This window comes from Clupea harengus, chromosome 10 (assembly GCF_900700415.2).
Source record: "Clupea harengus chromosome 10, Ch_v2.0.2, whole genome shotgun sequence".
Classification (NCBI taxonomy): domain Eukaryota; kingdom Metazoa; phylum Chordata; class Actinopteri; order Clupeiformes; family Clupeidae; genus Clupea; species Clupea harengus.
Window position 1 is genome coordinate 22,823,589 of NC_045161.1, and position 14,016 is coordinate 22,837,604.

A 14,016-nucleotide genomic window follows, 5' to 3' on the forward strand; every position below is an offset into this window, starting at 1 on the left:
GGCACGTACAAGCGGCTAATATGTGCAAGTAGTTTAGCCTAAATTTGGATTGAAGGTGCATCTGTACTTTGTGAAGAATTGAACAGTTTCATAATGATAAGTCTTGGCTTATGTTGATAGTCTTGGTATTGTTTCGATAGTGAAGGCTTCTGATTATCTCTTCTGCTCAAACCACAACAAAAACCATCTAGCCAAGATTGACCTTTTCTGTAACATGGCTGCTGAATGGTTGGGACCAAACAAAAAGTGACTGTGACACCTGGTCAATGGCGTTTTAGCTGTCTCTTCCTCGGGGAGCGGCTCTGTATGCTTTGCGTGTGTAAAAGGTTTTTAGCACTTGCAGAAATCCATTATGTGCGCTGTAAAGAGCGTTGACAGTGGGCTGCCAAAGTGAACAGCAGGCAGTCTCTTCCCTGCAACCGGAACATTAACACCCATTTTTCCAATACAGCACACCAATGCAGACAAACAGCTAGGTGAGGAAATCACAGTTAACTGTTTTCAGACCACAGCACTAGTTTCAGTCTTTAGCACGCTTATACCTGTAAATGAAAAAAGCAAGCTGAGCAGGTATTATGAAATTTACAGAAATAAACTGCACATGCTCTTAAGGCTTAGGGATATATTTATGTATTTGCGCGTTCGCCTTATGCAGCACTTTTTCTGGCCCGTGACTGTTTACTCGGCAGTTTTTCAGCAGCTTGTGTATAATACGTTTGGCAGATACATATTCTACCTTCGTCAAGGTCTGGGCCCACGGAGGTCGTTGCCATGACGAACCCATTTCACCCACGGCCTGCCCACGTGGAGCTGGCATGGCTGACGCATGGTGTGGCCTCTGTGGCCTCCTGACGGGCCTCCCGCCTCTCCGGGCGAACGCAGCCGGTGGCGAAACGCTCCGCTCCCACACGGAGAGAGAAGGAGAGAGAAGCTAACACTCGCTAACGCTACTCCGCTCCATTCCTTCTTTTTTTCCCTGCCACCTCTGCTCTCCTCTCAGAGCGAGTTGAAGCTGTAATTTATGTCTGGCTCTGTCAGTCTGCTTTTTCTTTTTTCTCTCTCTCTTCCTCCTCTCTTCTTTCTCTTCTCTTTTTTTCTTCATTTTCTCTCACTCTCTCCGGGTCCTCCACCCTCCCTCTTGAGTCGGAGTGCAGCCGGAGCTCATTGCTGCTAGAAGGAGCTGAAATCCCAGCGGGACAGAGAGTGGTCTTGGCCTTTCTCTTATGAGCCGTGCACAAGGCAGCATATTACACCTAATGCCTGTTTGGTGCTGCTGTTTAATGAAGTTTGTTGTATCTCGCCGGAGTCAATTCAGTCCTTCGAAAAGGGATGGGGTCGGGCGTGTGTGTCTATGTGTGTGTGTGTGTGTGTGTGTGTGTGTGTGTGTGTGTGTGTGTGTGTGTGTTTGTCTGTGTGTTTGTCTGTGTATGTGTATGTGTGTGTGTGTGTGTGTGTGTGTGTCTGTGTGTGTGTTTGTGTGTATGTGTGTATGTGTGTGTGTGTGTCGGGGGGGGGAGTTAATTACTTGAGAGCAACTGCTGCATGAAGGTATCTCATTAGCCCCTCTGAGATCATCACAGGGTAACAGGAGGGAGAGGCCAGGAGAGGCGATCTGGAGCAGGGGGGGTGGCGGGGGGGTCGAGGCAGGGGGCACGTGAGTGGGGGTGCTTGTGCGTGTGGGGGGGCCTGGGGCAGTGGAGTGCAGAGGGTGGGGGTGGGGGTGGGGTGGCGAGCGTGTGTGTTTCACCTCCACCCTCATGAATCAGTGTCAACGGACCGATGAGAAAATAATTAAGAAACAGGCAGGAGCGCCGTTAAATAGCGCCGAAGGTAAAAGCTGTTACTGTATAGGAGGAGTGGCCGGGATAGAATACAAACACCAGGACTGGGAATGAAGGAGGGGAGAGGAAAGAAAAAAAATCGTTCTCGTAACTGATGCCAAAAGGCCCCGCAAATGGCATTACGAAGGCAGACAATATAAATAGCACTGCAATATTGTAAATGTTTATATACCATGCGCGTAGACGTTGCACAGCAGTTTCAGGATTTATGGCCGGCAGAATAATATGTGGAGTCCCACACGTGGCAGCGAGTCATATTTCACGTTTGTTATCATATTGAGCGTAAATTTGTCGTGACATGTACGGTGGAGATAAAATATTTTAAGCAATTTCTGCCTTTATTCTTTTTCTCGCTGCAAATTTAGAGCTGTACGGGGCGGGCACCGTAACATTACTTTGCCTGAAACACTCACAGAGCATCTAAGAGATTATGACAGGATGCGGTCCGGTCCAGCGGTAGGTACTCTGTAAATGTAAAATACTGTTGGGCTGTTTTTTTTTAAGGGCTTATTGTGAAGCCACAGTGCAGGTATTCTGCGGGAGGCTGTGAAATCATTAGATAGACCAGGCAAATAAAAACAGATGGTGTAATGCGTTATATATATCAGGTTCTGTCATCGCGCACACACACACGCACACACACACACACACATACAGTACATATACACTCACAGAGAATTTCGGAGGGAATTTCTCCAGCATTTACGATGGAACTGTGAAATGTGAAGCATGTGTCATGCTGGAGGGAACAACCCCACCTCCACCCCCCCATTTGTGGTTTGTGGCCTCCATGTCTGGCCTGTGCCTGTGGCTGTGTCTGGCCTGTGTGGCAGGGCGCATTGTGTGGGCTGATGCAACAGTTACCATACCCTCTCCCACACTTAGGTGTGTGTTTGGGAGAAGTGCACTGACTCAGAACATGTTGTGAAAATGTGTGTGTGTGTGTGTGTGTGTGTGTGTGTGTGTGTGTTTGGGAGAAGTGCACTGACTCAGAACATGTTGTGAAAATGTGTCTCCATGAATGTGTGCGTAAGTTTTGTTACATACACAAACATGATTACATGAGTACACTTACATGCATTTATATTTTGTTTATTTCTTTGTTTAATGAATTACTGGCACCTGCAGCATTCTTACGTGCGTGTGCAGCTGACGGTCCCTCATTGGGGGTGGGGCTATCCCTTTAACTGCAATGATGGAAACCTGTGCTGGAAAATGGCGGTGGTGTAGAGACTGTTTGAGGTTGTTCCTTTGAATGGCCAAATAAGGACGGTGTTGGGGTACAACAGAAAGGGGGGCTTTTCTGAGCGAGGTGGGTCAGCGTGGCTCCACAGCAAGTGGGTTTTTGTGTTCGCTTTCTCTTTTGTTTGGACCCGACTTACCACCTGTAGCCAAACTAAGATAAGTGACTCTTACGCCATTGCATTCACACAAACCACACGGGGTCACCCCAGCCAGTATTGTGTGGAAAAAGGCAAGGATACCAAGAAAGACTACACAAACAAAACCAAAAGGAATAAAACACCTTAGCTACTACCCTACTTTCTGTAATTTTTACCATATCTTGTTTAATGGGATGGGAGAGTACCGGTAGCTTGGTATTTAACAGTTTGTGTGTGTGCGTGTGTGTCTGTATCTGTGAGTGTTTCTATATGTGTATTTGTGTGTGCGTGTGAGTGAGTGTGTAAATGGGTTAGCAATAAAGTGGTCAGGGACCTCTGTGGGCTGGTTTGCCGAGTAAAAGACTGGCGTGCTGAAGCAGTGTGTGTCCCTAACGCTTCCCCGAGGGCAGTTTAGCTGAAGGATGCTCCGCACCAATGCGGCTCGCTCTCTTATCACAGGCACTGAGAAGGCCACTTCCTGGCATTCATGCTCGTGATGACTTTAACGCAGACCCCGTCGCCACGCCAACCGAATAGGAGGCTGTCACACGCGCCGGGGATGATGATGAAACCCGGAGCAAACGGCAGACGTGGAGGTGCGCGCTGCAGGCTCTGTGCTGTTGCTGGGTCAGAAGTGGCCAATCACCAACTCATGGAAAGAGGCTCTGTTCATAGGCGATGGAATGAAATGAAGGAGGTGTTCCTTTTTCTGGACCTTTCCGTGTGAGTTTTTAGCATAATTGTCAGCAGGTGGAACCCTTATTACGGCTAATTTAGAGAGTCGCAGGCTTTGTCCACAGGAAGTGCAAGATATGTTAAAATGTTGTTTCTGACAACACGGACACAATCGAGAGTGAACCAAAAAAAAATACTTTCACTTTCCCAAGAACGAGGCAGAGCTGCTTTCAGATAAGAAATCCTCTGTGGACTCTGCCGTCTGAATATAGTTAGATCAGTGTATAACATAAAACTTTGTTCTGTAGTTTTAAACAAAAAAGTAAGCAAAATATAGCTTAAAGTAAACCCCAAAGAATCCTTAGAGGTTGTTCCAAGTCTGTAACACCAACACATACCTACCCTATCCCCTCAACTGGAAACACGCGAGGCACAAAAAAAAGGGACCAATTATTCCGGGTGAGATCTGGCAACGTTGAGTCTCTTAGTGCTGTTCAGCGTTCACTGCCAATGCCTGCTCTTCTCTCTCTTCTCTTCTCCTCTCTTCTCGTCTCTTCCGTTCTCTTCTCTTCTCTTCTCTCCTCTCCGCAGCAGACACACCAACACACAACACATAGCACGAACTAGCGTCTCGAGCCCAGAGCTTATACAACTAGCTGATCTCTCAGTATTGCAGACACAGCTATATATATAATGTATGTAATTAAATGGATTAAATTCTACTGGCTAAGCATTCTGATCTCTCTGGCGGTTTATTAAAATCTTTCTCTCTTTTTTTTTCATTGGGTCTGTACGGCCTTGTTGTTGTTTTTGTTGCTCTACGGAGGTGCATTGTTTGCTCCCACAGTTATTGTATCACCGTGGAAACCCACATAAAGGGAGATGGGGAGCCTACAGACTCAAGCTCAGAGTTGGGGCGGAGAAAGAGGGAGATATCAGCAATAACGCGGTCTATCTGTGCCCATCTCTTATCCACTACCAAATGAGTGGACGTAGACGGTCTCCGTGCAGTATGGCCCTGGCTGCAAAGCTCCATAATTTGTTTTAATAAATGTATCCATTCATTATTTTTCCTTTTATCTGGATGCTAATACTGTTCATAATTTGCCCTTATCTCGGAGGCTGACAGCGGAATTCACACTCGAACTGCGAGGAGCGGACGGGAAGATGACCCCACCCCCCTCCCCACCTCTCCCACCCCCCACCCCTTTATCCCCAGCACCAATGAAACATGACTGACAGCCTGCTGTATGAGTAGTTGTCATAGCAACCAGCCCATTTCTCTCGCTCTCTCGCTCTCTCGCTCTCATCGTTCTCTCTGGTGTGAGCCTTCCTTTTCTCTCTGTCTGTACTCCTACTGCTCATTGCATTTGCCTGAAAAAAAGAACAGACTGGCTGCTATAAGATTCACTGTTTGATCCCCCCCCCCCTCCCAGTACACACACACACACACACACACACACACACACACACACACACACACACACACACACACTCATCACACACACACACACACACACACAGCCACACACACACACACACACACACACACACACACACACACACACTCACACACACCCCTGTAGCCCTCCCCACACAGGACAGTGATTTACCAACTCCAGTGGCATTCCTCCTTCATCCATCCTGCCTTATCAGAAGCTACAGGCTCTTATGCAAGCCCCTGCACAGACACACACACACACACACACACACACACACACACACACACTCACACACACAGGCTCTTATGCAAGCCCCTGCACAGGATGCATTTTTTAGAAAGCCACACTGGAAGGCTCGCCCCGGCAGCGGGAGCTAGCGGCCTCTGAGAGTCTGAGATATATCCAATTGCTATTCAGAGGACGCCTTATCTGTTTCACTGTCAAATATAGCCACCCCTGGGATTTAATAAGGAGGCGAACTGCTATAACTCGCAAATGTTTTAGTCGGCAATGAATAAGAATGATGCACATTTTTTTTCAAAGGGTCCTTTTTCTCTCTCTCTTTTTTTTAAAGAAACCTTGAACATTGGATATAGTAATGAAGCGCGGAGTAAACAGTGTCAAAATAATATTCAAATGCAGGACCTGATGAGGAATCTCTACGCTGGGATGAGCAGAGAAGGGAAGCCGTATAATTAGACATGCAGGCTACACATTTGCTATGTAAGGTAGTAGCAGAGAAGTAACATCTTTTTAGGTAGTAACTATGTGGGGGAAAAAAATCTCCATCACCATAACAGCAACTATTACTACTGCTAGTACTACTACTACTACTGCAACTTAGAGTAACACTAGTATGATGATGAGCATTCAATTATTGGTTTAAATTATACACAATGCTAGATTTGTACTCTTTGTGTTTGTAAGGGTAACATCTAGTAGCCATGATAAGACAGAGGCTACCATCAACTGGGGCTTCCCCCATACTGCACATTAATTATTGAAAGTGTGTGTGTTTGTGTGTATGCGTGTGAGTGAGTGTGTGTGTGTGTTGTGTGTGTGTGAGGTCTAAGCTAAAGAAGAATCTGCTTCATGTCAAAGGGCTATGTCCACGAGCCATAACTCAGGCCTGGAGATGACGCTTCGTTCCGGAAGCTCCTGCTAATCAGCGTGAACAGTCGCAGTCGCTGTGAGGGTCTTGGAGATGATGATGAGCTGACACGTGCGCCGTCATGTATTATTTCAGTTTTTCTTCGGAAACACACGTGTTTCACGCCAATGAAGAAATTAAGGAAAAAAATAACACTAGAACTTCATACAAGCATTTCTCTCCAGCCAGTCTTAGTATTTCAGTGAGCACAGCCCACAGGAGCACGAGCTTAGGTAATGTGTTAGCGCGCTTCTAATTAGCATCCTCTGGCCCGAAGCATTCTGATACACAGTATCGGTTTATCCGTGATAGGGTGCAATATTGCTTTATTCAGCTAAAGGCTGATTTCCTGGAGTGCGATCTATCAGAGTTCGGATGGCTGCAGTGTTATGTTTTTAAGAGGCAGTACTGGAGGTCTGGGGACAGTATGAATATCTGAGAGCGCACATGAAATTCATATAGGTCAGCCTCATGCATTAGTCCTGCTAGTCAGATTCACATCATGCACCCCGGAGTGCACTGAGCCACAAGCTCCACGGGCTAAGAAACCATAAGTAGCATAAAAGAGGCCAGAAAAGCTGAATATACCAGTGGATGTGGGTGAGTGAATGAGACAGAGAGAGAGAGAGAGAGACAGAGAGAAACAGAGAGAGAGAGAGAGTGAGTGCATAGATTTGCACATGAACACCAATACCCCACCTAAGAATTCATATCCCCCTCGGGGGGGGGGGGGTTGAAAAAAAAAAACATGGAACCATCTTGGCCTTTTATTTTCCAGTTCAGGGCTTTCCCTTTTTTGCAGATAAATGCTCTCCAATCCAGCGTGACAGATGTCACAATGAATCGCCTTTATTTTGATACGTACCCTCTGATCCTGCCACAAACAATAAAGGCCCGGGCGGCAGGACCGCTCCGTCCCTAGACAGCGCTCTGACACTCGTGATTATTTTAAAGGTGCATCACGAGCAGCATCCAGCACGCGGGGATGTTTGGGGGGGGTGGGGGGGCGTGCTCGGGGGGCGTGCTCGGGGGGCCTGCCATCCCAGTCACCCGTGTGGGTTAATATCAGCCGGGTGCGGGTCATCTCTGTGTGCACGGAGGAAACACACAGGAAGGCAGAGAGAGGAGCCTGACGAGCAGGCAGCCGCCACCAGAGCCGGGGAGGTTAGTCGGCGCACAAGAGTCTTTGTGTTCCGCTGCACGGCTTTAAGGCGGTGTAGTTTTCTGTTAACATGACATTACTCACAAGACACACACGTATACACACACTGCCATAAACAGAGAGGGATTGAGAGAGGCACCTACACACACACACACACACACACACACACACACATACACACAGACTCTGACACACACACAAACATCCATTAATGCAGCATATCAGGTCAAGGTAAGACCCACTTCCTTTGACATGGTTCAATACTATACTTACTGAGAAGTCAGCATTCCCCAGGCAGCCGAACAGTGCTATTGTTCAGCGAAGAGCGCTGAAATATTTCTTTGCCTGTACTGAAACTACTGGATCAGCAGCAATTAAGCATAGTCTGAGGGGAGGAAAAAAGATTGAAAAATAAATAGCCTGCATTCAGTAAAATTGTAGGTCAGCAGCAGCGGTTGCTGAAGGAACGCCTAAAGACTGCGTTCACGCGCACGGATCTGAGAGACCCCCGCTTCTTCACAGGCTGCGTCTCTCGCCGTTACCTGGGGGGGGCCCAAGCGTAGCGCTTCACTCACACAACCCCAGGCCTTCCCCAGGCCTGAGCGCAGCGGCAGCGACGGCGGCAGTTTCAGCGGGAGCAGCAGACCCAATTATCTTAGAGATGAAAATGAGCAGACTTGGCATGGGAACGGTGCTCTCTGACTCAACTCCAGGAGCTAAATGGGGCAGACAAATACAGTTGCCATCTCCATGTACCGGCCACAGAACACCGAGTACTACTCTCTGTAATAGGATTCCATGTCCGGCGATTGGTCAGGTCTGATTGGGCTGAGCAGTGCAGGTGTGTGTGTGAGTGTGTATGTGTGTGTGTGGTGTGGTGGGGGGGGCGTTGATGGGGGAGATGCGGGGGGGGGGGGGGTCAGGTGAAATTAGCGGCGAGTTCATCACATGTCTGTTTCTTTTGTTCCAGAAGACAGGAAGCTCTTCGTGGGGATGCTGAACAAGCAGCAGACTGAGGAGGACGTGTACCGTCTCTTTGAGCCCTACGGAGTCATCGAGGAGTGCACCGTGCTGAGAGGTCCTGACGGAAACAGTAAAGGTAGGAGGACAGGTAGACTTACTTCCTGTTGGTGCTGTAAGAATACTTACTTAGGTAGACTTACTTCCTGTAAGTGCAAGAGTCAAGAATTAAAAAAGTAGTAGAAGAGGCATACAATTTTAAATTGTACCGTGAAAAAATATGTTATCCATTCCTCAATGGACTTTGAATTTCAAAACAAACACACACAAACACACACACACACACACACGCACACACACACACACACACACACACACACACACACACACACACACACACACACACACACATTGCTGTACACACTGAGAGTACATTTATCAGCAAATCAACACTGCATCTACCAATACAACTGGCAACAAAGTAAGAAACCAATATGTGCAGACATGCAGCAGTCTGCAGAGGGTCGAGTGCATCTCTCCAGCCAGTGCTTACTCTCGCCTGTTTGAGCCTGTTTGAGCCTGTTTGTGAGCCTGTTTGTGAAATGATTCCTGGGGCTGAGGGACTCGCTCCCTGAATCTGCTTTCAAATGAAATTTACGAGTAAAACATTTTCATGTCAAAACAATACAGACATCCTCCGTGATAAAACAAGGCAAGAGCTCGAGGTTCAGTTGGACCAGCTCTCTCGTGTATTGTCATGTTACATCTCCACTGATCTACCCCCCCCCCCCCACCCCTCCTTCCCCAAAACAAATCATCTATCTTTCTGTACCATTACTCTTAAGATGCATAACAATCAGAACATGTGCATTTCAAAGAATAAAACCCTCTCGATGCTGGAATAGATCAGAACTTTATTGAATATTGTTTCACACTCTGCAGGTTCTCCTCAGATGCACAGTTTGGGACTCATGCATTAAGTTGATCACCTATTTTTTCCCCTCAGGGCCTGTAAAAATGAGTGGCTGCATAATGAATGTGAACAGTATGAAGTACAGCACGTTTTGTGTTTAATATGTATAGATAGACGTGCGGTGCTAAATAGTGTGGTTTTTCTGCTTCATCGGTGCAATCTGTACAAGAGCCTCCAGCATCCGGAGCCTGGGGTGGAACAGCATGCTGTGCAGGGGGGGCAGGGGGGGTAGTCTCGCCTCGCCTCCTGCCATGTTTTGACGAGCTTCTCCTCACATTGTTTAATAATGGCACCCTGTGTGGATCTCTCTCTCTGTGTGTGTGTGTGTGTGTGTGTGTGTGTGTGTGTGTTTGTGTGTGTGTGTGTTTCAGGCTGTGCCTTTGTAAAGTTCTCCACACACGCCGAAGCTCAGTCTGCAATCAGCGCCCTGCACGGCAGCCAGACCATGCCAGTGAGTACCCTTCACATCGCCTGGATACGCCCAGCTTCACATGCAAAACACACAAACACATCTCACCCTCTACCTCTCTCCATCTCTTTCTGTCTCTCTTCTTTTATTCTCTCTCTCTCTCTCTCTCTCTCTTTCTGTCCTGCTCTTTCTCTCTCCCATTCGTTCTCTCCCCTCTCTCTCCATTTTCCTCATTTTAAACATACTGCAGAAACAAACACTTATAAAAACATCTGTATAAATACCTCTTTTGTAATGCCACACAGCTCCAATATATCTTTCCCATTCAAACAAAGCCCTAGACAGAAGCAAACAGGTCCAACTCCAAACCATCATCCAAATTCACCCAAGCAAATCAATCCGGGAGGTTTATGTATTGTGTGTGCAGATGCTTCCAGTTTATAGAGTGTCGGCTGAATAGGTGAATTTCTATACGAAGTCTCTTTGTGGTTCCTTTTGCGAGGCCTTTACTTAGCCACTGTGCGGGCCCACAAAGCTTCCTCATTGTGCATCACAAGGCTGACTCATGCTGACCCCAGAAGCAGGGCAGAACGCATTATTCAAAGGTTTGAAGTGCCCTCTGCATTCAGGGTTCCCTTTGTCTTTCTGAGTCCTGCAGCACACACAGACAGAGAGAGAGAGAGAGAGAGAGAAGAGAGAGAGAGAGAGAGAGGGGAAGAAGAAAGATAGAGAGGCAGATGGAAAGAAATACACAAGAAGAAGAAGAAGTGTGATGCATATTGAAAGAGAAAAGAAAAGAAAGATAGAGTGAGAAGAGGACAGAGAAGGAGAGAGAGAGAGAGATAGGAGAGAGCGAGGGAGCGAGGGAGCGAGCGACGGAGCCCGTGAACCTTCTGAAGTGTGTGTTGCGGGCCCACGTGAGCGAGCGTGTTATTTATGGGCGGCGGTGCGAGGGTAAACAGGAGGCAGCAGAGGCTGGCTGTGTCATTAGTTTTGGCGCAACCTTGAGGTCAATATAAGTGCAAATGACTCCGGGACAGTGTGCAGGCCCCTGAGCAATGGCGCATTAGGAGTCCCTGCTCTTCTCCTCTCCTCCCCCCCCCCCATCTCTCCACATCTCTCTATCCTGCTCTCCCCTCACTCCTCTTCTCAAACCCCCCACCCCACCCCCCTCAGCCTCCCGGGATATTAGGCAATAGACTTGTTTACTTCACCTTTCACCACATCGGCTGGTGAATTATTCATTTGCGTATAAGCGGGAGAAGAGTGAGAGTGAGAGAGAGAGGGAGAATAAGAGAGAGAGGGGGAGAGAGAGAGAGGGAGAATAAGAGAGAGAGAGACAGAGAGGAGAATAAGAGAGAGAGGGAGAATAAGAGGGAGGGGAGAGAGAGAGAGGGAGAATAAGAGAGAGAGAGGGGGAGAGAGAGAGAGAGAGGGAGAATAAGAGAGAAGAGAAGGGAGATAGGGGAAAATGAGAGAGAGAGAGTGGGAGAATAACAGAGAGAGAGAGTGAGAGGGAGGAAAATTGAGAGGGAGAAAAATAAGGGAGAGAGAGAAGGAGAAGAATAAGATAGAGAGGGAGAGGTACAGCGTGAGGACAACTAGTCAGAGAAGAGATGGAGACAGAGGAGTGTGTGACTGGACAGGATTCATCTCCTTATCTGCTAAATTGATTATAAAAATCATATCAGCATCTCATCTCCGGCACACAGGGTTCTGACCCGGGATGCTCTCCCTCTCCTCTCTCCCCTGGTTCAGAGGACCGGCCATTGGCCCTGGACAGGCCAGCTTAGAGACAAGCGCTGGAACTAGCCACGCAGTACAACATCATTTCAGTTTCCGGCCTGAGGGGGAAAATAAAACAACCGTAGCACCAAAGGGAATAAAGCACTCTTGTTTCGGAACACACTAACCCATATGAGGACTTCTCTCAATGGAATGTGTGCTAAATATCTAAAAATAAGTATTCGAGTATCATTCGACTCCAGTGGTTTTCTTCTGTGCGTTACAAGAAGGCCAACAAAAGCTAGCGATGCGATGTCACAGGGCATAGTAACCCATATGAGAGCTGTGTTTCTCAGTCGCACATGTGCTACATAGCTAAACAAAAAGAAGAAGAATAGCATCGCTCTTCAGTAGTTCTGGTTTGTGGGTTATAGGAAGGCCAGCTGCAGCAATGGATAGAGCATCCCCAGGTGCCAAATGTAAACACTATATCAACAATGTATTTTTCTAATATATGATGTCTGGTTTATCCTAGCACAACCAAATACCTCTGTTCATTGTATAGATTTAAATTATAGATACACTATTAATCTATACAATGTATGTATGTATGTATATATGCATGCATGCTTGTGCCTAGTGTTCCCTTCTCCATCTCTCTCTGTCATGTGCCTATGCAGCCACTGACTGATCTTATTTTCCAGCTCGCAGGGCTTAGGGGCGAATATATTTGCGTTTGGTGTGTGTGTGTGTGTGTGTGTGTGTGTGTGTGCGTAGAGAGGGGGTGGGGCATGTGTGTGTGTGTGTGTGTGTGATGACGGGTCAGATGAGAGGTCTTGACAGGTTCAACATTCTGCACACGCACCGCTCACCGTCTCCTCGGCAGACCTCACACAAGGTCTTTGGGTGATCCACAATTAAAAATTTAAACGGCCAAGCTGTAAAGCAAATTGCCAGGATCCGGGAGGCCCTTGTAAGGAGGGGTCCTCCCAGGACTGAATAACAAGGAGAGAGGGTGTGGATCAGACCCATTGGGCCTTTTGTAGACAACCTGTCTACAATCTGCCTCGGTTCCTGAGCGCAAACCCTTAGGAAACGCCTCGGACCAAAACCAAGCCGCTCCCCGGCTATCTGATATTGAGATCTGCATGCAGGAGAGAAACGAGGCCGCTTCATTGTCCCCCCATGGAGGATAACTACATTTTCATTTGCGGACACGACACGAGAAAGTGCTGATCTGATAGTATGAAAATGCATTATATATATATATTTCTTTTCTTTTCTACGCCTACATGTAAGGTGTGCTATGTGTCACGCAGCCTGTGAAATATTATGATCTTAATTTCACCCAATGAGCTTATTGCAAGCTCAGCTTTTAAATGTGTATGCTCTTTGAGCTCAGCCTCCCTAAGCATTTTACACAAACAGGTTCAAATAAATTAATCCGCCACTTTTTTTTTTCCGCAAAAGAAACATTAGCATAGGTTATTTACACATTTGCTACGCCACCGTTGTCACTACCGCTGTGTAAGTGATCACAATGCAGCTTTGGGGCGCTGATCACATCCCTGCTCAGCCTGGCGGTAATAAGGTCCAGAGGGAGCCTCGGCAGACAAGGTCTTTGTTCCTGTGACAAAGAGGTGGAGACAGGGACACCGCCGAGGCACTCGCCCCGGTGACACTTTGGTCCGTTACAGGTTTTAGGAGTCGCAGGCACTTATATAAGATGACGACAGGCGCTGGATAATCCAACCTTATTACCTTATTCTGGAGTAATGTGCGGAGACAGATGTGTAGCGTTAGAGTAATGTGAAATATATGGCTTAGTTTGCAGCTTTATCTTGTGCCGTTCACACATGGGTCCGCGGCTTGGATAGGCACCAAGGTGCCCCTGCAACGGGACTCTCGTAAAGAGACAGACCAGACCTCCCTTTGATTCTGAGCCTCTCTCTCTCTCTCTCTTCCTTTATTCTTGCCCCACTCTTTTCCTCTGCAGAACAGCTGCACGTTTTATTCCCACACTTTTTACTCCCCTTTCCTGAATCCACTCTCGAAGCTCCAGGCCTGTGGGAATTCTCCTGACACTTGGCAGCTTAAATTTTAATGAGAGTTTTACTTCATAGTTCATCCACTTCTCTCTGCAGCAGAAGCAGCAGCCTGCTTCACTCACTGATATGTGAACAGCCAGATGAAAATCAAAGGAACGGGAGGAGAAATAGGAAGAAACAAAAAGACAGACAGATATCCACACGTATGTTGTTTTTTAACCTTCACTGCATAAAAAAAACAACTACGCA

The 14,016-nt window shown here is 47.3% G+C and overlaps 1 protein-coding gene across 10 annotated transcripts in view; it reads left to right on the forward strand.

The window, feature by feature from the left end:
• The window catches only part of celf5a (cugbp, Elav-like family member 5a), a 175,238-nt gene that overhangs the window by 138,448 nt on the left and 22,774 nt on the right, over positions 1 to 14,016 (forward strand). For 6 of the 10 annotated variants that reach the window (XM_031574428.2, XM_031574430.2, XM_031574431.2 and 3 more), the window contains exons 4-5: positions 8,623 to 8,751; positions 9,957 to 10,036. In XM_031574428.2, the coding sequence (XP_031430288.1) occupies positions 8,623 to 8,751; positions 9,957 to 10,036 (209 nt within the window). The remainder of the gene's footprint in view (positions 1 to 8,622; positions 8,752 to 9,956; positions 10,037 to 14,016) is intronic. The other 4 variants (XM_031574429.2, XM_031574432.2, XM_031574425.2 and 1 more) reach the window with 1 other exon arrangement.